Source organism: Rhinopithecus roxellana, chromosome 2 (genome assembly GCF_007565055.1).
Source record: "Rhinopithecus roxellana isolate Shanxi Qingling chromosome 2, ASM756505v1, whole genome shotgun sequence".
NCBI classification, from domain to species: Eukaryota; Metazoa; Chordata; class Mammalia; order Primates; family Cercopithecidae; genus Rhinopithecus; species Rhinopithecus roxellana.
This window is the reverse complement of record NC_044550.1, coordinates 149996664-150022280: the sequence shown is the minus strand read 5'-3', so window position 1 is coordinate 150022280 and position 25617 is coordinate 149996664. Positions and strand designations below refer to the sequence as shown.

The 25617-nt window shown below is 46.6% G+C and overlaps 1 protein-coding gene across 1 annotated transcript in view; it reads left to right on the top strand.

Moving 5' to 3' along the window:
- The window catches only part of CRACD (capping protein inhibiting regulator of actin dynamics), a 58465-nt gene that overhangs the window by 19414 nt on the left and 13434 nt on the right, over positions 1 to 25617 (top strand). Inside the window, exons 2-6 of the mRNA XM_030925912.1 lie at positions 5720 to 5855; positions 15560 to 15724; positions 18694 to 18762; positions 21256 to 21438; positions 22105 to 24745. Of these exons, the coding sequence (XP_030781772.1) occupies positions 5736 to 5855; positions 15560 to 15724; positions 18694 to 18762; positions 21256 to 21438; positions 22105 to 24745 (3178 nt within the window). The 5' untranslated portion in view covers positions 5720 to 5735. The remainder of the gene's footprint in view (positions 1 to 5719; positions 5856 to 15559; positions 15725 to 18693; positions 18763 to 21255; positions 21439 to 22104; positions 24746 to 25617) is intronic.

Sequence of the window (25617 nt, the reverse complement as noted above, 5' to 3'; positions counted from 1 at the left end):
ATGGGTTTTAACAGCAGATTGGACTTAAAGAGAAAATTAGTGAGCTGGAAGCAGGTCCATAGAAATAATCCAGTCTGAATCATATTGAGTATAAAGATGGTAGCTACAATAATGAGAATAAAAGTTATGTGGCTTGTACTTAAAAGCATCTAACATGGGAGGATCAGAGAGAGATGAGAGGAAAAATGGGGCAGAAGCAATATTTAAGGGATAAAGGCTGAGAATTTTCCAAAGCTGATGAAAGACATCAAGCTACAGATTTAAGAAGCATTGTGTAACCCAAGCTGAATAAATTAAAAGAAGCTCACACCCTGCTACACCCACTGCTAAAAACCAAAGATAAAGAGGCTAATTTTAAAATCAGCTATAAATGAAAGATAGCTGTATTAGTCTGCTCTTGCACTGCTGTAAAGAAATACCTGAGACTGGGTAATTTATAAAGAAAAGAGGTTTAATTGGCCATGATCCTGCAGGCTGTACAGAAAACATAGTGGCTTCTACTTCTAAGGAGGCCTCAAGAAGCTTCCAATCATGGCAGAAGGCAAAGAGGGAAGTGAGGTGTTTCACATGGCAGGAGCAGGAGCAAGAGAGAGCAAGGCAGGGGGTGCTGCATGCTTTTTAACGACAAGATCTTGCAAGAACTCACTCACTACCATGAAAATAGCACCAAGGAGATTATGCTGAACCATTCATGAGAAATCCATCCCCATGATCCAGCCACCTCCCACCATTGGAGACTACAATTTGACATGAGATTTGTCGGGGCACAGATCCAAACCATATCAGTAGATCATGTGTCTTTTCAAAGATGCAGTAATACAAGCGTATCTACAAAAATTCTATGCATCAGGTGTGGTGACTCATGCCTGTAATTCCAGCACTTTGGGAGGCGAAGGTGGGAGGATTGCTTGAGGCAGGAGTTCCAGACCAGCCTGGGAAAGATGGCAAGAACTCATCTCTACAAAAAATTTTTAAAGTACCCAGGTATGCTGACATAAGCCTGTAGTTCCAGCTACTTGGGAGACTGAGGCCAGAGGATCCCCTGAACCCAGGAGTTCAAGGTTGCCCAGGAGCTATGATTCAGCCACTGCACTCCAGCCTTGGTGACTGAGACCCTGTCGTACAAAAAAAAAAAAAAAAAAAAAAATCAGCAGTCACATTATTATAATTAATAAATAAATTTAGCAAAGTCTCTGGTTATAAGATCAGTATACAAAAATAAGTTACATTTTATATCCACTAATTAAAAAATTAGAAAATAGAAATTTTAGTCTATACCATTTACAATAAATTCAGAAACAACAAATATATAAGAATAAACCTATCAAAATATGTACAAGACCTCTATACAGAAAACTTCAACACATTTGTTAAGAGAAATTAAAGATGATATAAATACATGAGGAATTAGCCCATGTTCATGTACTACAAGATTCAATATTGTAAAAACATCGGTTTAAAAATGTATAGATTTAGGCCGGGCGCGGTGGCTCAAGCTTGTAATCCCAGCACTTTGGGAGGCCGAGATGGGCGGATCACGAGGTCAGGAGATCGAAACCATCCTGGCTAACACAGTGAAACCCCGTCTCTACTAAAAAATACAAAAAAAAAAAAAACTAGCCGGACGAGGTGCCGGGCACCTGTAGTCCCAGCTACTCGGGAGGCTGAGGCAGGAGAATGGCGTGAACCCAGGAGGCGGAGTTTGCAGTGAGCCGAGATCCGGCCACTGCACTCCAGCCTGGGCGACAGAGCGAGACTCCGCCTCAAAAAAAACAAAAAAAAACAAAAAAACACACAAAAAAGTATAGATTTAATGCCATCTAAAAGCAATCTCAATATTATATTCATGTATGTGTATATGTATAAATTTATGTAGAGGCCAGGTGTATATGTATAAATTTATGTAGAGGCCAGGTGTAGCGACTCACGCTTGTAATCCCAGTACTTTGGGAGGCCAAGTTGGGCAGATCACTTGAGAACAGGAGTTCGATACCAGCCTGGCCAACATGGCAAAACCCCATCTCTACCAAAAATACAAAATTTAACCAGGTGTGGTTATGGGCGCCTGTAATCCCAGCTACTCAGGAGCTTGAGGCAGGAGAATTGCTTGAACTCAGAAGGTAGAGGTTACAGTAAGCTGAGATTGTGCCACTGTACCCCAGCATGAGTGAGATCTTGTCTCAAAAATAAATAATAAAACTCGGAAAACAAAAGATGAAAAACTTAAACTACTAGATACCAAGACTCCTTAAAAAGCTACAGCAATTAAGATAGTGTGTTATTGGTATAAAAACAGATAAGTAAAAAAAAGTAAAAACAAAACGACAGCAACAAAAAACAGACAAGTAGACCAATGAAACAGAGGCCAGACAAAATTACAATATAGACAGTTACTTAATTTATAGCAAATTGCTCATTGTCTTCAAACCTTAGTTTTCATGTCCATAAAATACCCTTACTAACAGTGCCTACCACATAAGTTTTAAATATTATATATCAAAAAGATTCTGATATTATGTTAAAGAGGTTAGCATACATGCAAGGTACATCGCAAGTGTCCAGTAAAATTTAGCTAGGATAAATATTACCACTGTGACCACCACTATTGTAATTACTACTACTGCTACTGTTACTCTTCATTTTCTCGATTTTTCAATATGATCATCTGGAAATGAGTAATGGATGGATATTAGATCTTTGCCGGAAACAGGAATGTTTGGAGTTCAACACCAAAGAGCAGGAGAGTGCCAATTCTTAGCCTATGTAGAAAAAATAATGGGATCAGTGGGATAAACTTCATGACTCAGTCAAGGTTGACTTAGAAACTGGAATGGAACTTAGCCTAGCACTGCTGTATTCTGTACACACAACTGCGAGAAATTAGTAAATATATATATATATGCCCTTTGCAAAAATACAGTGTAGAAATGAAGTCATTTACCCCTTCTCTCAACTGAGTCATAACCAGCAGTCTGAAAAAGAAGTTTAAACAGAGAATATTCAGAAGTTCAGTTCCACAACTTCGAATGAAAAGCTTATTTCCTAACATTTTTAGGTGAACTTGGAAGCTCAGTTTGTAACATAGGTCCCAGATTTTCTGAGGACAGGGAGATCATAACATATTAATCTCTCGGCATGTTTCCTAAAAGAGTGCCTCATATTTCATAAAGGGAATTGCTGCTATATGGTGCCCTGGGTTATTTAGCTGAAGACTTATGCCTTATTCTAGTTATTTAGTATCTTCAGCCCTCTCATAGTCCAGCCCCCATGGCATCTGCACCATGTTCCTCTCCCCATACCCTGTGTCACTCATGGGTGGCAATACTATAAGACCATCTACCACTTTAAAATATGGCAGCTGGCTGGCATGGGATTATTCTTAGCAGATCTGAGTTCAGTTTCTCACTCTATTCCTTCAATTTGCATGTCTTTATATAAGTTATTTACTTGCTGAGTTTCATCTGTCACAAGATGGTGATGATGGGGATTAAATGAGATAATGAAAGTAAAACTCCACACAGTTTTTTTTTTAATCAAAGTAAGGGTTGATGTTTATAATAATTATTATTATTGCATAAGATCACATAGCCAGGAGGCTCACATCCAAGTCTTTTGTTTGTAAACCTCGCACACTTTTACACCATGCTGCCTGTAATTTAGCAAACTAGATTATAAAATTTGGTAATTAGTGTTCCCAACTGGGTCTAGACTTGGGCAGATAACAAGTACAGCTGCCCCAGGACCTTGCCCACTGCATTCTGTAATTCAGTTCATAGGCACTGCCTGGGAACACCTGCCCCCAGTGCTGACTGTTCTCTCATGCACTTGGTCACTAAGAAAACCCCAGTAGGGGCCCCTTTCTGGGGAGGGGAAGGAGGAGGTTGTGCTCTCTCTCCCTTCCAAGTGCTGCCTGTATTGCCTGGCATTGTGCCTGCCTTGGTGCTCTTCCTGCCCCTGTGGGTGCTCTTCCTGCCCCTGTGGCTGGCAGCCTCAGTGTGTACTCTTTCCCAGAGATAAGTTAGTTTCCAAGATCAAGTAAGGAACAGTTTGCTTCTGCTGCTTCCTCTTTGTGCATTTCTTTTTTTTTTTTTTTTTTTTTTTTTTTTTGAGATGGAGTCTCGCTCTGTCTCGCCTAGGCTGGAGTGAAGTGGTGCGATGTTGGCTCACTGCAATCTTCACCTCCCGGGTTCAAGCGATTCTCCCATCTGAGTCTCCCAAGTAGCTGGGATTACAGGTGCCCACCACCACACCCAGCAATTTTTTTTGTTTGTTTTTTTAGTAGAGATGGGATGTCACCATATTGGCCAGGCTGGTCTTGAACTCCGGACCTCAGGTGATCTGCCTGCCTCTGCCTCCCAAAGTGCTGGGCTTGGCATGAGCCACTGTGCCTGGCCGTCTTTGTGCATTTCACACGGCTTATACTTCATTGTTAGGTAGGAGTCCAGACTTCCTCCAAGTCCAGCCCTTCAACTAAAAAGTGTTTTAGCTGGGCTTAGTGGCTCATGCCTATAATCCCAATGCTTTGTGAGGAACCCAAGAGTTCAAAACCAGCCTGGGCAACATAGCAAGACCCCATCCCTACAGAAAATAATATAAATTAGCTGGATGTGGGAGCAGATGCTTATATTCCTAGCTACTCTGCAGGATCCCCTGAGCCCAGGAGTTTGAGGCTACATTGAGCCATGATCACATCACTGCACTCCAGTCCGGGCAACAGAACAAAATCTTGTCTCTAAAAATATAAGTGGCCGGGCGCGGTGGCTCAAGCCTGTAATCCCAACACTTTGGGAGGCCGAGGCGGGCGGATCACGAGGTCAGGAGATCGAGACCATCCTGGCTAATATGGTGAAACCTCGTCTCTACTAAAAAATACAAAAAACTAGCCGGGCGACGAGGCGGGCGCCTGTAGTCCCAGCTACTCGGGAGGCTGAGACAGGAGAATGGCTTGAACCCGGGAGGCGGAGCTTGCAGTGAGCTGAGAGCCGGCCACTGCACTCCAGCCTGGGCGGCAGAGCAAGACTCCGTCTCAAAAAAAAAAAAAAAAAAAAAAAAAAAAAAAAATATATATATATATATATATATACACACACACATATATATAAATAAATAAAAATATAAAAAGTTTTTGTTGGATACGAGCCACCTATAAGGTGTTCCATATATGCAAAGCCTATCAGAATGGCCCTAACACAAATGTCTCCCATTTTCTCGAAATTCCTAAAGCATTTATTGTCTCTATCAACAATTCTGTAGTCCTCTTCCAAAGTCTTTGTTTGGGATGTGTACATCTTTCTTCGAGTTTGGTTGTCATCTGAAAGTAAGAAATCCTTGCCTCTTACTTCTAGACTTGCATGTTACTTAATAAATTCTGGTTGGCAAGACTTACTGGGACAAAACTGATAGTGACAGCTCAGTTGGAGAAAGGCTCTTCCAGTTAAAAGTTCTGCAGTGCCTTCTGTCTTGGATCCTATACAAATAAGTAACTGTCTTTGTGTTCTCATGGTGAATGGCTCTGAACCAGGGCTGTGTAAGAGATGGGGACCTTTTCGTCTACCCAGCTCTTTGGCCGACCCCCAGCTGAAAGGGACACAATGCTGGAAGTGCTTGCCGAATGAGACTGAGAATGTGGGTGGAGTCCCTCCAATCAGGAGTAATGGGAAACTGAATTGCCAAAAGAAATTGTATCCTAATAAAATGAAGCACATGATTTACATTCCAGGTCCTTCAACTATTCTATGGGAACCCGGGCATTTTCCCATGACAGTATTTTTATCCCTGATGGGGGAGCAGAAAGTGAGCAGACAGTTCAAGCAATGTCACAGGACAACATCCTGGGCAAAGTCAAAACTCTTCAGGTAAGACAGCTTGAGAGTGGAAGGTACGAGCCATAGGAGGGGCCCAGCTATGGAGGGAAGTGGGAAAAGTCCCGAGCTTGGCCTTGAGTAATGGATTGGGAGGTCCAGAGGTCACTCCTGGTGAGAATTATTGCTTTCTTGAATTCAACTCTATTCTCTGGAAACCTCCTGCCCAACTGCGAGACCTACACTATCGCCATTGCAGCCACCTGCATGACACACCCTCTCCTTTTCTTTCAAATTGTTCCCTCCTATTTTACTGGACATGAAAATAAGTACCCAAGAGAAGCTGCAGGACTTGGGGCCAGGCACGGTGGCTGAGGCTGGGAGGCCAAGGCAGGTGGATCACTTGAGGCCAGGAGTTCAAGAGCAGCCTGGGCAACATGGCGAAACACTGTATCTACTAAAAATGCAAATACTAGCTGGATGTGGTGGCACACACCTGTAATCCCAGCTACAAGGGAGGTTGAGGCAGGAGAATCGCTTGAATCCAGGAGGAAAAGGTGGTAGTGAGCCGAGATCATGCCACTGCACTCCAACCTGGGTGACAGAGCAAGACTCTCTCCCCCAGAACAACAACAACAACAAAGCTACAGGGCTTGGATGAGAGGAAGAGTTCCTAACCATTAAGCATTGCCCATAATCCCTGAATCAGGGCTGACTGTTGACTGAGAGTATGCACAACACATATCCACTTTCCGAGTCTCTATCATTGGACAGTGAATGACATGACTGTATTTTTCTGTTGTGTTTGTAAATCTCACCATCCTGAGCCACCTTGTCTCAGAAGAAAATCACAAAGCTCTTAAGCCACCTTTCAGTTCACTCTGCAGAATGGGGCAGCTTTCCTACCTAAAATCAGCTCTGGTGGTACCTCCATAACAATGAAAATATAATAAATAATTCTTCACTAAATGTGATTGCAATGGCAGGTAATACAGGAAAAGCAAGAAGAGCAATGCCCTTAGAGCCTGACTATGAGGTCTGCCTAGTGGCTTGGCAGATAGAATTCTCTCACCTGGCCAGGCACGGTGGCTCACTCCGGTAATTCCAGCACTTTGGGAGGCCGAGGTGGGTAGACTGCTTGAGCTCAGGAGTTCGAGACCAGCCTGGGCAACATGGTGAAACCACATCTCTACCGAAAATACAAAAGTTAGCCAGGCATGGTGGTGTATGCCTGTAGTCCCAGTTTCTCAGGAGGCTGAGGTGGGAGGATGGCTTGAGCCTGGGAGGCGGAGGTTGTAGTAAACTGAGATCACACCACTGCATGCCAGCCTGGGTGATAGAGTGAGAGCTTGTCCAAAAAAAAAGAAATTTCTCTTACCCAAGATAAATGCCCAAGCAAGTACTTCTCTGAGGTTCTCCAGCTAGCTGCTTGGAGGCTCTCCAGGTTATGAGCAGAGGGCTCTGGGCTGCTGGTTTCCACCTGTCTGTAAGTCTACAACACTGGATTAATAAATGAATCAATGAACAAGAAAAAAAAAAAGGAAAAGAGAACAGCTGCCCTCAGTAGCTACTGATATGCTGACGCACTTTACTCAGTAGAGATCAGCAGAAGATTGAGACCATCTTGACTAACACAGTGAAACCCTGTCTCTACTAAAAATACAAAAAAGTGGCCGGGCGCGGTGGCTCAAGCCTGTAATCCCAGCACTTTGGGAGGCCGAGACGGGTGGATCGCGAGGTCAGGAGATCGAGACCAACCTAGCTAACACGGCGAAACCCCGTCTCTACTAAAAAATACAAAAAACTAGCCGGGCGAGTTGGCGGGCGCCTGTAGTCCCAGCTACTTGGGAGGCTGAGGCAGGAGAATGGCGTAAACCCGGGAGGCGGAGCATGCAGTGAGCTGAGATCCGGCCACTGCACTCCAGCCTGGGTCACAGAGCGAGACTCCGTCTCAAAAAAAAAAAAAAAAAAAAAAAATACAAAAAAGTAGGTGGGTCTGGTGGCACGTGCCTGTAGTCCCAGCTACTCGGGAGGCTGAGGCAGGAGAATCGCTTGATTCTCTGGAGGTTGCGGTGAGCCAAGATCGCGACACTGCACTCCAGCCTGGAGACAGAGACTTCGTCTCAAACAAACAAACAAAAATTTATTTCTGAGGTGTTCTTGTTTCTATGGAGCATGAGCTGTGTATTTTGTGATATTTTGTGGAAATTGTGTCTGGTCACATATTCCACATAACACCCAGCTAAATGTGTAGCCTGTGGCAGATGGGGAAGTAGCTAAGAAACCCTGGAACGACACCCAACTTGCCTAGATCTTGATGCCTGCTGCCGCTGCTTCCCAAAGCCATAGTCCTGCCCTCAGGGCCAACCCCAGGCATGTCCTTCAAATCTTAGGATTCCTAACTGGCTTCCATTCTTGGTTCTAGCTGGCTGTGCTCTTACACTTTTTATAGAAAAAGCACTTCTTATAGGTCGAAGATGCCCTTAGAGCCTGACTCTGAGGTCTGCCTAGTGGCTTGGCAGATAGAATTCTCTCACCTGGCCAGGCATGGTGGCGCACTCCAGTAATCCCAGCACTTTGGGAGACTTCTTATAGGTCGAAGAAGAGGGAAGGATGATGATGGCCAAAGAAAACCTTGACCCCCTCCTCCGTACCTTTCATTCTTCAAGTCTTGATTCTTGCAATATTATTCCTAAGAAGTTGTGAACCTCTGTTTCATCGTATCCCCTTTCTAAGAGGAATGACTTACAGATTTCAGTTCACAAAACGGCTGTATTTTATGAGAGCTTTTTAGGAGTTTTAAAAAAATCAGATTAAAATCTCTTGTTGCTTCAATAATATCTGATCTGTCACATCACACCACATGCCACTGCCATGCCAAGAAGTGGATTTAGTGTTGTGAAAAAGTATACTATATAATTCTGCAGTGTTGGAAAGATAGAAACTCAATAAAAATATGTGAGTGCCTGGTATTTCTGTTAACAGTAAGGCATGATTTTAAATAATCTGATGTCATAATTAATAAAATGTAAAATGACTAACTTCCCCAAAGTGATGCTTGCGTAAACACAGGAAGAAAAATGTGAGTAAAGCAGAATAACTATTTAATTCGTGTGCGCTCATTTTGGCAATATCTATTCATATGAGGTCTGCCTAGTTTTGCTTCTGCTGCATGGATTCACAAGCTTCCTTTCATCTCTGTAGTTATATTTTTGAAAACATAAAAGGCTTTGTTTGCTCTTTGAGGAGGGAAATGGGGATCATAGAAAATGTGATTTTTTTTTTTGGCGTGACCTGAGATATAACTGTATCATCCCCAAAAAGATTGTGCTTTATTTTTCAGTCGACTAAGCAGTATGTTCCTGGTAAGTCGTAGAAATGATAGTAACTTTATGAACTTGCATGAATGCTTTGCATTTTTCCATGACAACATGATGCTGGTATTGATGCTTAGTAAGCAGCCTAAGAGACTGCCCCCTTGTAGATGCCAGGCATGGAATGAGAGAATTGAGTTGTGTCTGAGGCATGTATATTTTTACGTCTGGAATTGTCTTTGTGTATGTGTGTGTATGTTTATTTTTAAAAAGAGAGAAGTAATGGAAAACACCTATTTGACAGTATATGTCCTGGCAAGCTGATTAGCCACCATTATTAAGACATTCTTCTGAGATGAGATGTCTACTGGAATGCCTTTTTTCTCTGTGGCTTAAGAAACTTCCCAGCCCTTGCAGCCCCTAGAGACCCACGGAAGGGTGTCTGTAATGCCTGCATTTGGAAAGGTTGCCCTCTAGTGCCTGCACATTGTTGGCTCACCGAGAACTGTCTTAGGTTACAGGTTGGTATCTCTCCAGGGAATACAGAATACAGTATAAACCAGCCTCCCCTTTCCTGAGTAACGTGAATCTACCATCTGCCACAATTTCTGTGGCAGATTTAAAAGAAAAATCACTATTTAAAAGAAAAAATCACCATTTTTTCTAAATATAAAAATAATACAGGTGCATAGTGAAAACAAATTTTAATATATAGGGCAGTTATAGGGACAAAACCAACAATGGTGTCCTTTGTGAGGACTCTGTACATAAAAGAGTTGCTCTGTGGCCAGTAGTATGAATACCATCTGAATGACTGACAGAATGCGGTGAAATACAAAGCCAGCACCACCTGGCTGTATGGCTTTGGGTGAACTCATTCAACCTCTCTGGCACTTTCTCCTCCTGAAAACTAAGGGGCATGCACACAAGGGGTGATCTGAGGGCCCCTCCTGCTCTTAAGATCTGCTATCTCTATAAAATCACCATTGACCTGCTGTAGCACAGAGCGGCTTCAGAAGCTTTGCACTTCATTGCATTTCAGCTGCAATGACCTTGACATTCCCTACAGCTGCCCACCAGCACGGATCAGGGAGGGTGCCTGTTTGTGTAAGATCAGACCAGGCTGTGAGGTATGTACCAACTGGTGATAAAACTCAGGGGTACCACAGTCTGAGGCTGCAGGTAATTGTTAGGATTATACCACACCTTTGTCAGGAAATGCTTAGTCTGTTTGTACCATGGATTATCTGGTGTGGGAGGGAACACCTCCATCCTGAGTAGTTTGTATATCCCACCGAGCCAGATTTCACTTACAAATACCAAAGTCATACATTCGGGGATTTTGACACCTTACTGCAGCTGTCAAGGACACAAAGAATAAACACCCACTCTTAGCCACTTCTTCCAAGAGCAGGATGTCTTTAATTCCCTATGCTTTTTCTTTTTCTTTTTTTTATTACTCATTTTAACAATGGAGATACCTGTAGTTTGTTCAAAAAGACAGCAAATTTATTTTTTTTTTTCTGCTTTGCTCTTTAGACATAGTCTGAAGGATAGAAAAATCTAGATGCTGGCAGAGAGCTGCAGAATATGATGTGCTCGGCATTTCCACATTGTAGGAATAAGCCGTATAAATATGGATGTGCATTCCTGTAACGTCATTCTGCAGCATTCCACATTACAACAAAATGGCCCAATTTGAATGAATAAAATATAGTTCTTGTAGCTCACATTCCAGTCTCAACAGTAACTCCATTCATAGCCACCAGCAACATGGAGCGTCAGTTGAGGCACAAGCGTCCACTCTCCCTTCTGCTTATACTTCCCGTGTGTATAAAGAAGGAGCCTGGGGGCTGGGCGTGGTGGCTCACGTCTGTAATCCCAGCACTCTGGGAGGTTGAGGTGAGTGGATCACTTGAGGCCAGGAGTTCAAGACCAGCCTGGCCAGCATGGTGAAACCCCATCTCTACTAAAAATACAAAAGTTAGCCGGGTGTGGTGGCACGTGCCTGTAATCCCAGCCACTCGGGGAGACTGAGGCAGGAGAATTGTTTGAACCCCGGAGGAGGAGGTTGCAGTGAGCTGAGATCGTGTGGGTGACAGAGTAAGACTCCATCGCAAGAAGAAAAAAAAAAAAAAAAGAAGAAGGAACCTGGGGATATATGTATATTTAAAGATGGGAGGAGTGGTAGTTTATCTCTCTGAAAACTTAAAGGCCAGCTTGTCTTAACAGTCTGGTTTTCAGTGATTATTTCATAATTCCTCTCATGACAATGCCTGAGTAGTGGGCAGAATTAAAGTAACAAAAAAGACACATTTATCCACATAGTCAACTCACATGACACCTGAGATTGCCAAATAGGTGTGAGCAGTAACCTTAATTGTTGATATAGTAAATCACACAAAATGTCCTAACAGCCGGTCTCCTCTGAGTTGGCTGAAGGAAGCATTCAGAGGAGGTACCACAGGGAGAGCCTGTAGGGGTGAGGCCTTGGCCTTGAGTACCTGAGGATTGTGCACCATGCCTCAGATCCTGAGTCCTGCCCTGGCCTGGGTCCACTGTCTCATCCCGGATGACTGTAGGGCAGTCCTTCGTCTGGACATAGAAACTGTAGCCCTCCTCTTCATCACGGCCACCTCCTCTTCATCACGACCATCCTTTCATCTCAGTTTCTCTTCCTAAGTTCCCCAGCAACCAGCCTGAGTTTGTTTTCTGTGGGGGGATTTCAAGTCAGCTTCTTTACTAAGATGCACACTTTCATTCTAAAAGGCAACAGCATGATGCTGATTTTGCCAGGATGAACATATCTGTGACATTACATGATAGATACACATTCTGCTTCCCTCCCTCCCTCTGCCTCTTCTCCCTCTGCCCTCCCCTGCCAACGTCCCCCAGCTGTTGTAACTGCAGCTGGTCTGCTCTTCCCGGGCCCTGCTCCCTCTTCTTCCCTATGCATTTTCTCTGTTCCCTGTCCCTTCTTCTCGATTTGCCTCTTTAATTCTCAACTTCACCTCCTAACATTACTCTTTTCATTTCTCTGCTTTGTACCAGGCACCTTCTTTTTTCTGCTCTTATTCCATTTTTTTTTTCTTACCTTGTTCTCTTTTCTATTTGTAGATATAATAGTTACTCCACCTTTGGACATTATTTCAATTCAGACTGAATTGAAATACATTTTGCCTTATTCTTTTTTTGTCTCTTAAGCATCAGGATGGACCAACAGGAGTATTATAAAAAGGGCCCTAATGAAGTAAAACAGGCTAGGTGAAATGGCTCATGCCTGTAATGCCAGCACTTTGGGAGGCTGAGGCAGGAGGATTGCTTGAGTCCAGGAGCTCCAGACCAGCCTGAGCAACATAGCAAGACCCCACCCAACTCTACAAAAATTTTAAAAATTAGTCGGGCATGGTGGTATGTACCTGTAGTCCCACCTATTTAGGAGGCTGAGGGGGGAGGATTCCTTGAGCCCAGGAGTTTGAGGCTGTAGTGAGCTATGATGGCACTACTGCACTTTAGCCTGGGCAACAGAAGGAGACCCCAACTCTAAAAAATTAAAATTTAATTTTAAAAATTTAAAATGAAGTAAAGTTTAAGTGTGTGTGTGTGTGTGTGTGTGTGTGTGTGTGTGTGTGTGTGTATTGTGATGATGGCAAAAATCCTAACTAAATGGTATTAGAGTGTTAGGCCAGGTCCTCCTTGGAAGTTCATTACCCTTTCCAGCTGGGTGCAGTGGCTCATACCTATAATCCCAGCACTTTAGGAGCCTAATGCAGAAGCATCACTTGAGCGCAGGAGTTTGACACAAGCCTGGGCATCATGGTGAGACCCCGTCTCTACAAAACAATCTTAAAATTAGCTGGAGAGAAACAGAAGAAAGACATTCTGAAGCAGTGAAGCAGTTCACAATCACCACAAGCAGGTTCTCCAGCATTAGGTATGGTGGTCGATGTGTGTGGTCCTAGCTACTTGGGAGGCTAAGGCAGGAGGATTACTTGAGCCCAGGAGATCGAGGCTGCAGTGAGCTATGATCATGCCACTGCACTCTAGCCTGTGCGTCAGAATGAGACCCTGTCTCACTCAAAAAAAAAAAAAAAAAAAAAAAAGAAATATCCTTTCCACTGTAAGCACAAGAAATGTCCTCATCTCAGCATTGGTAAAAAGCAGACCCCCCCCAACAGGAGATATCTCAGTCTAAGGGGATTTAGAACAGTTTCCAGTTTTTGGCCAACACTCCTAGAGAAGGCTGGACTGGGCGGACACAGGAACCATTCCCACCTCTTCTGCACAGGTCCCCACCCCCTTTCCCAAGGCTGCAGGGTGAGATGGGCCTGTTACCTTGTTACTCCATGTCCTCTTGTCTAACTCCATCCATCGGCTGTTCTAACCATGCCTGCTTATTGATTTGTTTAGAATAGATACTACTTGCTGCTTTCTGTTGGACTTGTTTTTAGAAGATACCCTTTTCAGCCTTTTCCTCCCCACAACCCTTCCAGGCTGCTGACGTTGTACTTCCCTTGCTGAACTTGGCTTTTTGTGTGTGCTCCTTTCCTGTGAGGCTGGGAGAGTCAGGCTCAGGCTGAAATACCAGCAGACCCAATATAAGCCCTTGCCTGGCTGTGCTCCTGACTTGGCATGCTGGGGTCCCCAGGGGGCATGTGGAGGGGACCCTTGGGCTCATCTCTGTTATATCTCTGCAGTCTCACTGCCCACTGTGCAAGGCTGAGGGGGAGCTGGGCAAAGGTGGGTGGATTTGGTACCACTGAGTTCAAAGGGAGAGAAGACATTTCCTTCAAGGGATTCTTCCACCAGGGAACATCAGTGAAGTATTAGAAATACTCTGTCTCTTTATTTCTGCCCCTGGAATAAAGAAGTGCGGTGTCAAATTTATGAGCACCAGTGGAGTGCCATGAAAACAACACTGAATGTTATTTTTAAAAGACCTGAGTTCAGATTCCTTTTGAGCCACTCATTCTTTCCATAAGCTTGGGCCAGTCACCTCTCTCCACTGGGCCTCAGACCTTTTTTGCAAAGTGAGGGGTTTGGAGTAGGTGATTGCTATGGCTTTTTGCAGCTCTGTGGGATTAAATATTAGCCAGATTAGAGATAAATATCAGGCTAGGCACGGTGGCTCACGCCTGTAATCCCAGTACTTTGGGAGGCCAAGGTGTGCAGATTGCTTGAGACCAGGAGTTCGAGACGAGCCTGGGCAACTTGTTGAAACCCCATCTCTACAAAAAATACAAAAGTTAGCTGTGTATGCACCGTGGTGGTTCATGCCTGTAGTCCCAGCTACTTGGAAGGCTGAGGTAGGAGGATCACCTGAGCATGGGAGAATCATCTGAGCCTGGGAATTCAAGGTTGCAATGAGCCGAAATTTGGCCACTGCACTCCAGCCTGGGCAACAGAGTGAGACCCTGTCTCAAACAAACAAACAAACAAACAAACAAACAAACAAACAGAGAAAGATGAACATTTCAGAAAATATATTTTTTGAGGAATATAATGACTATGAAACTTAAGGACCTAGGTCTTAGAGCAGTGGTTCTCAGCTGGGGGCAATTTTACACCCCAGGGGACTTTGGGCAACTTCTGGAGACATTTTTGCTTTTCTAATCTGGCCTGCGTCTACTTGCAAATACTATTTAATCCTTTCTACCCTATTTTCCCCTCCCTTCTCCCTGTACTTTTAGCCACCACTCACCAGTAATCAGTCCCTCTCTGGCTTTTCCCCACTTGGTTCCTCTATCCCCTTTGTCATGGTTAGGTGGCCACAGCAAGGCAAAGAGGATGTCCAGATTGTTCCTATCCTTTACAGGGTTTTAGTATTGATCATGGAAAGACTTGCTGGCTCTGGGGCCTTCTTTGCCTTGGCAGTGACCCATTGTGGCAGAATGCAATGTTCTGGTTTGGGGTCTCAAGCTAAGGGCTGGTGAGGAAGGCTGCAGAAGTATAAATCTTCAAAGTGAATATGTCCCAAAGGGGCTGGAGAGTTGCATCAACTTTTAGGGTCTTGATTTCCCTCACTGGTTCTTACATTTCATGTAACTATTTTCTATACATTTTTTTTTTTTTGCACTTTTAAAAGACTTTTTATATAAATGAATTTATAGGCTAATCAAAAATGTTTGTCATAACATATATCCCAACTTTTGGTTCAGAAAATGTGGCCACCATGCCCACTGGGAAATGTTGGGATCTCCATGAAAGAGGTGGCTGGATGAGAAAGCTCATGGCTTGAAGGTGGGAAAGAAAAAAGAAAAGAAAGTAGAAAACAAATTAACTTATTACAGGATGGCATCGTGGTTTCCTGGCATGGAGTTGAGTCTAGAAATCAGTCGTGCACAAGGTATGCCTCAGTGCTCACTAGATATGCTGGAGAACCTGCTTGTGGTGGTTGTGAACTGCTTCACTGCTTCAGAATGTCTTTCTTCTGTTTCTCTCCAGCAACAGTTGGGCAAGAATATCAAGTTTGGGCAGCGGCCACCCAATGCCATTCCCATGAAGAAGGCAAACAGTGGAGAGGCTAGCTTAGAAGAGGATCTGTTCCTGACCAGTCCCATGGAAATTGTGACTCAGCAGGACATCATCCTCTCAGACCCCGAGAACAAGGTAAGTCTCCTCCAGGGAGTTACTTGATTGATTGCTCATAAACCAGGGCAGGATATTGGGCCTCCAGTAACCCTGGGGTCTGCAGTGGGGGAATTAGAGGGAGGATCTTTTCTGATGAGTGGCTCAGGGCTTAAGGGCACTTCCTGGTAGGTGTCCTGACCTGTAGCCAGCAATGAGGATGGGGAGAAAGAGGAGACATGCCCTTTGCAGGTGGTCTTCCCAGTATCTTTCACTTATGCTTCAAGGCTTATGCCTGCCTCTTCTGGGAAGCTGTACCTGGCCTCACCACAAGCTGTACTACCTTCTCATGCCTTCACTGTGTGTCTTCACCATTTTTTACATGTCTGTACTCCCTATCTATGTCCATGTAACTGTTTTCTCTCCATCTCTAAACATGGGATTCCTTGAGAACAAACTGGGTCTGACATATCTATGTCTCCCTAGGACTGAGCCACTGCCTGCTTTGCAGCACTGCATAATTATTTGTCCAACTGGACTAATTTAAAGGGAAATGAAAAAAGAAATGCGTAGGGGCTCCATGAGACAGAAGACATCAAACAGGCCAACTTGAAGAGTACCTAGCCTGGAAAGAAAGTCACATTGCAGCACTATCCTGTCTAAATTTGATCTCTTGACACTTTGAGCATATCCTGAAATGAGAGTTCTTCCAAAGCAGCAGAAAAGATGCCCTTAGACCTCTTAGGGAAAAAGGAGCAAAGTCCAACCAGTAGTGAGTCAGGAATTCTCTATGTGAGGCACTGGGGTTTCACTTTAAACAAACAAACAAACAAACAAATAAATAAAGCATTCTCTAGGCTTTGCCCATCAGGACCCCTGGGATTTTGCTGGGCGTTATTAAAATGGGCATGCCTCAGAAGAAATCATGCATTATCAACTCATGCGTCGTAAAAGTAGTGAGAAAGATGAGTGATTTGCAGAGGCAAGTGGGGAGCGGATGTGAAAAAGGACATTCTTCCCCTGTTGCCCATTGTGACACCTAGCACCCATGCATTGACACCCTTTGTGTGATAGGTCAAGCAGGGATGGGCCCATCTCTCCCAGCAGGTCTAAAATTGCTCTTTCCAACCTCTCCAGTGCTAGGCAGCAGCAACAGCCATCGCCTTGGTGCAGGGGTATCCTGAGGTCTGAAGCAAATGTCCTCCCAGTTACTGATGAGCTCATAAGTGCTGGGCACTGTGGCCTAGGGGATTGTTTGTTCAGCAGGCACTGTCTCAGATATGGGTGTTACAGAGGTGAACAAGATTCTACAAGGGGCTCCCCACCTCTGTAGTTTACACCCTAATGAGAGGGTGTAACAAACAACAAACAAGTCAACAAATATATAAATAGAATCATTTCAGATCAAGAAAAATGCTGGGTGCACAGAAAATAAAACAGGGTAATGGAAAAGTGAGTAACTTGGTGGTGGAGAGGTCTCTTATTTGGATGAGGAGTGTAGCAGGACCCTGGTGGGAGCAAGGAGGGAGGGTAGAGCGAGGTGCCAAGCCAGACTGTATAGACCATGGGAAAAGGGTAAATGCTATTTTGAAGATAATATGAAGCCTTTGAGTCATTTTAAGCAGAGCAGAGACATAATCTGATTTGTATTTTCTGAAGATCCTTCTAAGTGTGGTGTGGAGAGCGGATGGAGGTAGGGCAAGCTGACGTTGCTCTGGAAGGGAAGAAAAGATGCTTTTGTAAGAAATGGCAATAGAGGATAGATGGTATCACAGGGGCCAGGCACTGTGGCTCACACCTATAATGCCAGCACTTTGTGAGGCTGAGGTGGGAGGATCACTTGATGCCAGGAGTTTGAGAACGACCTGGGCAATATTTTGTAGAGACCTCATCTCTACAAAAAGTATAAAACAGGCTGGGTGCAGTGGCTCACCCCTGTAATCCCAGCACTTTGGGAGGCCGAGGTGGACGGATCACCTGAGGTCAGGAGTTCGAGATCAGCCTGGCCAACATGGTGAAACCCCATCTCTACTAAAAATACAAAAATTAGCCAGACGCGGTGGCGCATGCCTGTAATCCCAGCTACTCAGGAGGTTGAGGCTGGAGAAGAGCTTGAACCCAGGAGGCAGAGGTTGCAGTGAGCTGAGATCATGCCACTGTACTCCAGACCAGGCGACAGAGCGAGACTCTGTCTCAAAAAAAAAAAAAAGAGAGAGAGATATATATATATGAAAAATTAGCCAAACGTGGCCCATGCCTCTAGTCCCAGCTACCTGAGTGGCTGAGGCTTGAGCCCCACAGTTCTAGGCTGCAGTGAACTGTGATTGTACAACTGCACTCCAGCCTGGGTGACAAAGTGGCGACCCTGTCTCAAAAAAAGAAAAAGAAGATACCACTATAAGAGGCATAGTGAGCCATATGAAAGGCACAAATGACCTCTGGAGGTGTCTTGGGCATGCCTAGGACATGGGGGTATGAATCTTTAGCCTTTTTCTTCTCCCTTTCTGCTGTTTTCTTGGCCCCTCCCTGGTCTTTCACCTTCTCAGCCTAGCTCTTTGCATGTGGAGTTGGTAGGCCTTCTTTCTTCTCACTCATTGCTTAGATGGGGGAGGTGTGGCTGGAGAAGGGGCAGAGGCAGCCAGCAAAGCCAAAGCATTGAGGTTGGAGGCCATGTATGAGACACAGCCCTGCATCCCAGGGAAAGTGGCCGTTGAGCTACTCACACTCTCTCAGGCAGTGGAGAAAAACACAAAGGACCGAGACTGGGGACTACCCAGGTGGGAAACACATTGAACTTGGGGAGAGGCTGGTGCACCCTCTGTGTCTCAGGTAGTGCTGTTGGAGTTTGGATATTAGCATAGTCCCCACTGGGACTCCTGCTGGCTCTCTGAGGCCAGCTGCACCCCTGTGTAGAGGAGGGGGCGGCCCTACCCAGGCACAGACAGTGTCTGGTTATTTGCCCAGAACTTCCTGTTCAGGCCTTTGACTTGAATGCTCTCTTACTGTTCCAGTCCAGTGATACGCCAAGTTCTCTAAGTCCTCTGAATCTCCCTGGAGCTGGAAGTGAGATGGAAGAGAAGGTAATATGATTTGAACTTATTTATTTAACTTCTTTCCTTAGTTAACTTTCATCTTCTCCCTCCTCCCTTTATTTATTTATTTATTTATTTATTTTGCGACCTGCTGCCTCATTTTCCATTCATAAATGTTGCCTGCATATATTTAAATTCCTTCAGAATGCCACTAGTGACAGATGTTGGAGCATCTGTTTCCATAGCAAGGCAACTGCTGGAACTGAACTCTGCTCTGAAAACTAGCCATACTCCCAGCATGCCTGTGTTTGGGGTCCTAGAAGTTGGTAGCTTTCCTCAAAGGATCATGTACTTCAAAACCCTGTTAATTGATTGAAAAAGGCATTCCAGAATACCTGAACTCCAGTCCGTTAGGAAATTAGTCCTCTTATATTTAGAGAAGTAAAACAAAAACAAAACAAAAAAGCACTTTAGCATTTCTCTACTTTTATTTTGTTTTTTTAAACCTGGGACTTTACCGGCAGGAGTGTAAGAACCCTGTGGACTCTTCTCTCCGGGCACCTCTTCTGTAGGAGCCGATCTGCCCCACTGAGAACCTTTCATCTACACAAGGGGACAGACATCCTCCCAAGGCCTGGCAGCCAGTATAGGAAGCAGGATCTGCTCCTGAAGAAGGGGATGGCTTAAGACAGTGCTGCCACCCAGACAATGAGGAAGCCAGCTGGGATAACTAGAAACAAAGCACAGCACTTAAATCTCAGCATCAAGTGCTTATCTGCGTCTTCAGTCTGTCACATTTGGCTCCGACTCCTTTTTCTCATGCATCTATTAGGGGATGGAAACAAATGTTTAATTCAGCAACAGCTCAGAATCTGATGCCTATCATGAAGATAACCATAAATAAATGAAAGCTAGAAGGCCAAAGGCTGATTTTTCTGTGCTTCTTGTCATAAATTAATATGTACTGAGCATCCATTTTGCTGTTAGAGCTAGCTGCTTCATCTTTCATCTTTTGTGCATAAATATAGAAGATAATTGCAAAATGCAAGCCCTTCCGCTAAACCTCACCACTCCATGCTTACAGCAGGAACAAACAGATAAACCCTGGCCACATTGGAGCTGCTGGCATAGTGCTACACCCCCTGCAATACTCTGGCATTGTGTGGCCAGGAGCCCTTTGCTTGCTGCCAGCCTGTGAATTCTCTGTAGGTACAGGCGTGGCATCCTACCTTCTGATTCAGTGTGGCCTCTGGGTTCTGGCTGTGTCATGCATTCTCTGATCTTTCCAAATCTACACTTCATCTGAGGTTGTGATTTTTTAGTGATTGCATCTGTATTCTAGAGCTGCAGGCCATTCCACAATTCATCCTTTGAAGGACTGCACTTGTCCCCATGGCAGATTTTTGCCGCTCATTTTTCTCATCAGGTCCCTCTTCCTTTTATCTTCTCAGTGCAGTCATTACCCTGAGACTTCTTTGGAGTGGTTGTACCAAAACTTTTTTTTTTTTTTTTTTTTTTTTTTTGAGACAGAGTCTTGCTCTGTAGGCTAGGCTGTAGTGCAGCCTAGCGATCTCACTTCACCCTCTGCATCCTGGGTTCAGGGAATTCTCATGCGTCAGCCTCCCCAGCTGGGATTATAGGTGTGCACCACCACACCCGGCTAATTTATTTTTATTTTTAAAATTTTTGGTAGAGATGGGGTTTCGACATGTTGGCCAGACTGGTCTCGAACTCCTGGCCTCAAGTGATCTGCCCGCCTCAGCCTCCCAAAGTGCTGGGATTACAGGTGCGAGCCATCGCGCCCAGCCATACCAAAACATTTTTGCTGATCAGGAATTTCGTGTTCCAGGTATAGATGTTTTGCTTTATTTTCCTTCATTCCTTCAACAAATATTTATTGAGCACTGACCAAATGAGGTTTGCTATGTGGGTGTAAAGGGACCCACACAAAGATGAAAAAAGACACATTCCCGGCCTCAAAGGGACTAAGTCCCGTGTAGGAGCTGAGGCATATATGCAGTGTCTGAGAGTTTAATGGTTCTTAGCACAGAGGTGATCTAGTCCAGTGATCAGCAAACTACTCATTAGTTTAGGCTTTGTGACATGAAGCTACAAGTACTCTCCTTTGTGCCACTCTTCCTTCATAGCACAAAAAGCAACCAAAGACAATGGGTGTGGCTGTGGCCCGGTAAAACTCTGATTTTCCAAAACAGGCTGTGGGCAGGATTCGGCATCCTGGCTATGTTTTGCTAATCTCAGAGCTACTCTGAACCTCATATTAATCAAAGCAGGACAACTAGTTCCTAGAAGATATATGACCTTTAAAAGTTAATACCAGTGGACGCTGGCGGAACAAATAGTCAGTGTCCTTTGGTTTCAAAACAGGTGTTCATTTCATTTTCCAAGGAGTCCCCTCTGCTCACCAGCATTCCCTGGGTCAGGCTGGGCAAGGCACGCACTGGAACGAGTGCTACCGTTCTGTGATTTCCTGCAGGTTGTCTTCTGATCCCAACTGACTTTCTATTTTAATCTCTCCTATAGGTTGCTCCCGTTAAACCGTCTCGGCCAAAAAGGCACTTCTCTTCTGCTGGCACCATCGAAAGTGTCAACTTAGATGCCATTCCCCTGGCCATTGCTCGCCTGGACAACAGTGCCGCCAAGCACAAGCTGGCTGTTAAGCCAAAAAAACAGAGGGTGTCAAAGAAGCACAGGTACCTTGCCCAGGTGCGTAGAGCCTGCCCAGGCTGACCAGACAGGTGCCCTTGCCTACTGGGCACTAATTCTACAAGTGGGTTGGCATTGGGGTGGAGCCATGGAAAGACCTGAGTGTCTCCCCATCGGGAACTTGAGTGTGTGACGGTGTTGGGGAATACTCAAGCCTGTTTACTTTCCTCGCCCTTTCTGCCATGAGGCTGGTGGACCTCAGAGGGAGAGGGTGCTTTTGAGGGACTCCAGACCCGTTGTGTTTGCTTTGCAGTGGAAAAGTGGTTTAGCCAATGCTCCCTCAGTTTGACTAGGATAGGCTTCCAAGTCACAAGCTTCAGGGGACATTGATGAAGTCCAGGTCTCTTTTTGCTCATCTATCTAATGCTGGAATATTGGTTTTCCCCTTGTTTGTTCGTATTAAGAAAAGGAATTAGGGAACGACAAATAAAGGAGCTGTGGGGGGTGGGGGGCGCGGAAACAGAATACACGTCCTTTCCTCCATTCCCACGACAGAGTCTTGCGTGGGGTGATCGATGCCTGAGTTTAGCTATCCCTGAACTTGAGAATACTTGCTTCCAAGTGTTCTTGAGAAATTAAGAGGGACGCTGGCACTGTGAATAGGAAAAGGAACGACTGTGGGTGGAGAAAGCAAAAAGCTAATTGTGTTTCCCTTCCCAATGTTAGGATCCACAACATGAGCAAGGCGGCCTTGAGAGTCGGCCATCCCTGGACCAGAACGGACACCCAGGCGAGGAGAAGCCAACGTGGCAGGAAGAGGAACCCAATCCGCTGGATTCCGAGGAAGAGAGAAGACGCCAAGAAGACTACTGGCGAGAATTGGAGGCCAACTGCAAGCGGCAAAAGGAGGAAGCAGCCGAGAAGAAACGCTTAGAGGACCAGAGGCTGCAGGCGCTGGAGAGGAGGCTTTGGGAAGAGAACAGAAGGCAGGAGCTGTTGGAGGAGGAGGGCGAGGGGCAGGAGCCGCCTCTAGAGGCGGAAAGGGCGCCGCGGGAAGAGCAGCGGCGGAGCATGGAAGCGCCAGGCTGGGAGGACGCCGAGCGGAGGGAGTGGGTGGAGCGCGAGCGCCTGGAGGCCGAGGAGGAGCGGAGGCGTCTGCAGGCCCAGGCCCAGGCGGAGGAGAGGCGGCGGCTGAAGGAGGATGCCAGGCTGAAGGAGCGGAGGCGGCAGGAGGAGGAGGAAGGAAGATGCGCGGAGGAGCTCAGAAGGCAGGAGGAAGAGGAGCCCGAGGGATGGGAAGAGCTGGAACAGCGGGAGGAAGCGGAGGCGCAGGGGCCGCACGATGTGGCGGAGGAGGTTGGGGAGGCCCGGCGGGGCCCGGAGGAGGAGGATCTGGAGGGAGACCAGGATCTGGAGGGAGAGGAGGAGGAGGGCCAGGCGCACCTGGAGGACGCGAGGGTCCAGCTGAGCGAGCTTCTGAACGACTTTGAGGAGAGGCCAGAGGAACAGGAACGCCTGAAAGCCGAAGTTTGCAAGGAGCAGAACCCAGAGGCCGAGCGGGGAAAAGAGCAGCAGGGAAGGAGCGGGGATTTCCAGGAGGCCGATCGTCCTGGGCCCGAGGAAAAGAGAGAAGAAGGGGACACGGAGCCTCTCCGGAAACAAGAGGGGCCTGTGGAAGCCGCGCAGCCTCCAGTGGAGAGGAAAGAAGCCGCCGCCCCTGAACAAGGCCACAAGGTGGAGGAGCTGCGGTGGCAGGAGGTGGACGAGAGGCAGACCATGCCCCGGCCCTACACGTTCCAGGTGTCCTCCGGGGGGAAGCAGATTCTCTTTCCCAAAGTCAACCTGAGCCCCGTGACGCCCGCAAAGGACAAGGGGCTCACCGCTGCCCCCCAGGAACCAAAGGCCCCCAAAGCCAGCCCAGCCCAGCACGCGCTACCCTCGTCCCAGAGCGTTCCCCACACCGCCATTCTGGTAACGGGCGCGCAGCTCTGCAGCCCGGCCGTCAACCTGAGCCAGATCAAGGACACCGCGTGCAAGTCCCTCCTGGGCTTGGAGGAGAAGAAGCACGCGGACATCCCCGCTGGGGAGAACCCTCCCCGAGGCCCCGGCGACGCGCGGGCGGGCAGCGGGAAGGCTAAGCACCCCCAGGAGTCTCCCAGCGGCGCGTCCGCACTCGCAGAATGGGCTTCCATTCGGTCCAGAATCCTGAAGAATGCCGAGAGTGACCCGCGCAGCAGCGAGAGGGACCAGTCGAGGCCCGGCGATGAGTCCACTCCCAGGGGCCGGTGTGATTCCCGCGGAAACCTCCGGAAGACTCCGCCAGTCAATGCAAAGTTCTCTATTATGCCTGCCTGGCAGAAATTCTCCGATGGTGGCATGGAGACCTCCAAACAGAACGCGGAAGCTGAAAGCATACGAAAAAGACCCATGCTGGTACCCAGCGAAGAGACAGCCCCCCAGCCTCCTCCTATTGGTGTTCGCGAGCTCGGGAAGGGTCTGGAGAAGTCGGAGATGCACCGGGAGCCCGCAGACACCACCGAGGGATGTAAATTTGCCAAAGACCTCCCGTCTTTCCTTGTCCCAAGCCTTCCTTATCCTCCGCAGAAAGTGGTGGCCCAGACAGAGTCCACGACCTCTTCGGACAGTGAGACTGCAAACGGGATAGCAAAGCCAGACCCTGTGATGCCGGGTGGGGAGGAAAAAACCTCACCGTTTGGAATAAAACTGAGAAGGACCAACTATTCCTTGCGCTTCACCTGCGACCAACAGGCAGAACAGAAGAAGAAGAAGAGGCACAGCAGCACCGGAGACAGCGCAGATGCCGGGCCGCCTGCAGTGGGGAGCGCTCGTGGAGAGAAAGAGATGGAGGGTGTGGCCCTCAAGCATGGTCCATCCCTCCCCCAAGAACGGAAGCAAGCCCCCTCTACCTGGAGGGACTCGGCTGAACCTTCCAGCAGCCGCTCTCTTCCTGTGGCCCACCCTGGGCCCCCACCGGCCAACAGCCAGACCCCGGCTCCAGAGCACGACAAGGCAGCAAACAAAATGCCACTGGCACAGAAGCCAGCATTGGCTCCCAAGCCCAGCAGTCAGACCCCACCGGCATCCCCACTTTCCAAACTGAGCAGGCCCTACTTGGTAGAGCTGCTGTCTCGCCGAGCAGGGAGGCCGGACCCAGAGCCAAGTGAGCCGTCCAAGGAGGGCCAGGAGAGCGGTGACCGCCAGCCACCCTCGCCCCCAGGTCCCGAGGAAAGGAAGGGACAGAAGAGGGATGAGGAGGAAGAGGTGACAGAGAGGAAACCCGCTTCCCCACCTCTGCCTGCCGCTCAGCGAGAGAAACCATCCCAAACACCCGAGGCCGGGAGGAAAGGTAAGTAGCTGCAGCGGGGGAAACTGCTTCCAACCGAGGTGTCAGAGCCAGGGCATCAAGGAGAGGTCCACACGCAGGTTCGTGAGAATAATTTACCGACAATACAGATTTGAAAAAGGAAAGTTTTGTTAGAACGCTGCAGAACAAAACAATGGGGCGCCTCAGTGAGAGAACTGAGTGCCCTGATGGATTTCCCTTAGGAGCATTTATGGACCTTAAATCAGGAGCTTAGGGGTAATTGGAAGGGTAATTTGGGCCACATGAGCCACGTAGGTCATGATAAATGATTACATTTGTGGACATTTTGGCGCCTTAATGTCAGCAAGGGTTACAAAATGAGTGTTGCCATGACATTCCAGAGATGTCTAGAAATTCTAGTTATAAAAGTTGAAAATCCTGGAACCAGATGCCTACATTAGACACTAGGGAATTTTAATTCTGAATTCCCCAGATAAGGAGTTCTGCCTCTGGATGGTCTGTTTGATGGTCACCAGGTGGTCTGTGCTCCTTGTCTGCCTCTGTCCAGCTCATTGACTATGTCACTACTGGAACCAGAAGTGTCCAATGCCAGAAGTAGCCAGTGGAGCTGGTGTTGGCCACACCTTCATTAATTATAGAGGCCGGTGTGGGATTCCTGAAAGACACTCGTGAGCCATGGTAAGGCTCTTTACTTCTCATTCTTTCAAATTTGGGAAATACTGACTGACTCTGCAGTGTGTCTGCAGTTCACTCTTGGTAATACTTATTTACACAAGCAATAAAAGGTGCCAACACTTAGGTGAATGCCTTTTCGGTTGGCAATAGAAATTGAAATAATAATCCCAGTGACTGAAGATGTCATTAACCATTTTGAGGGGGCCTCACAGTGATGA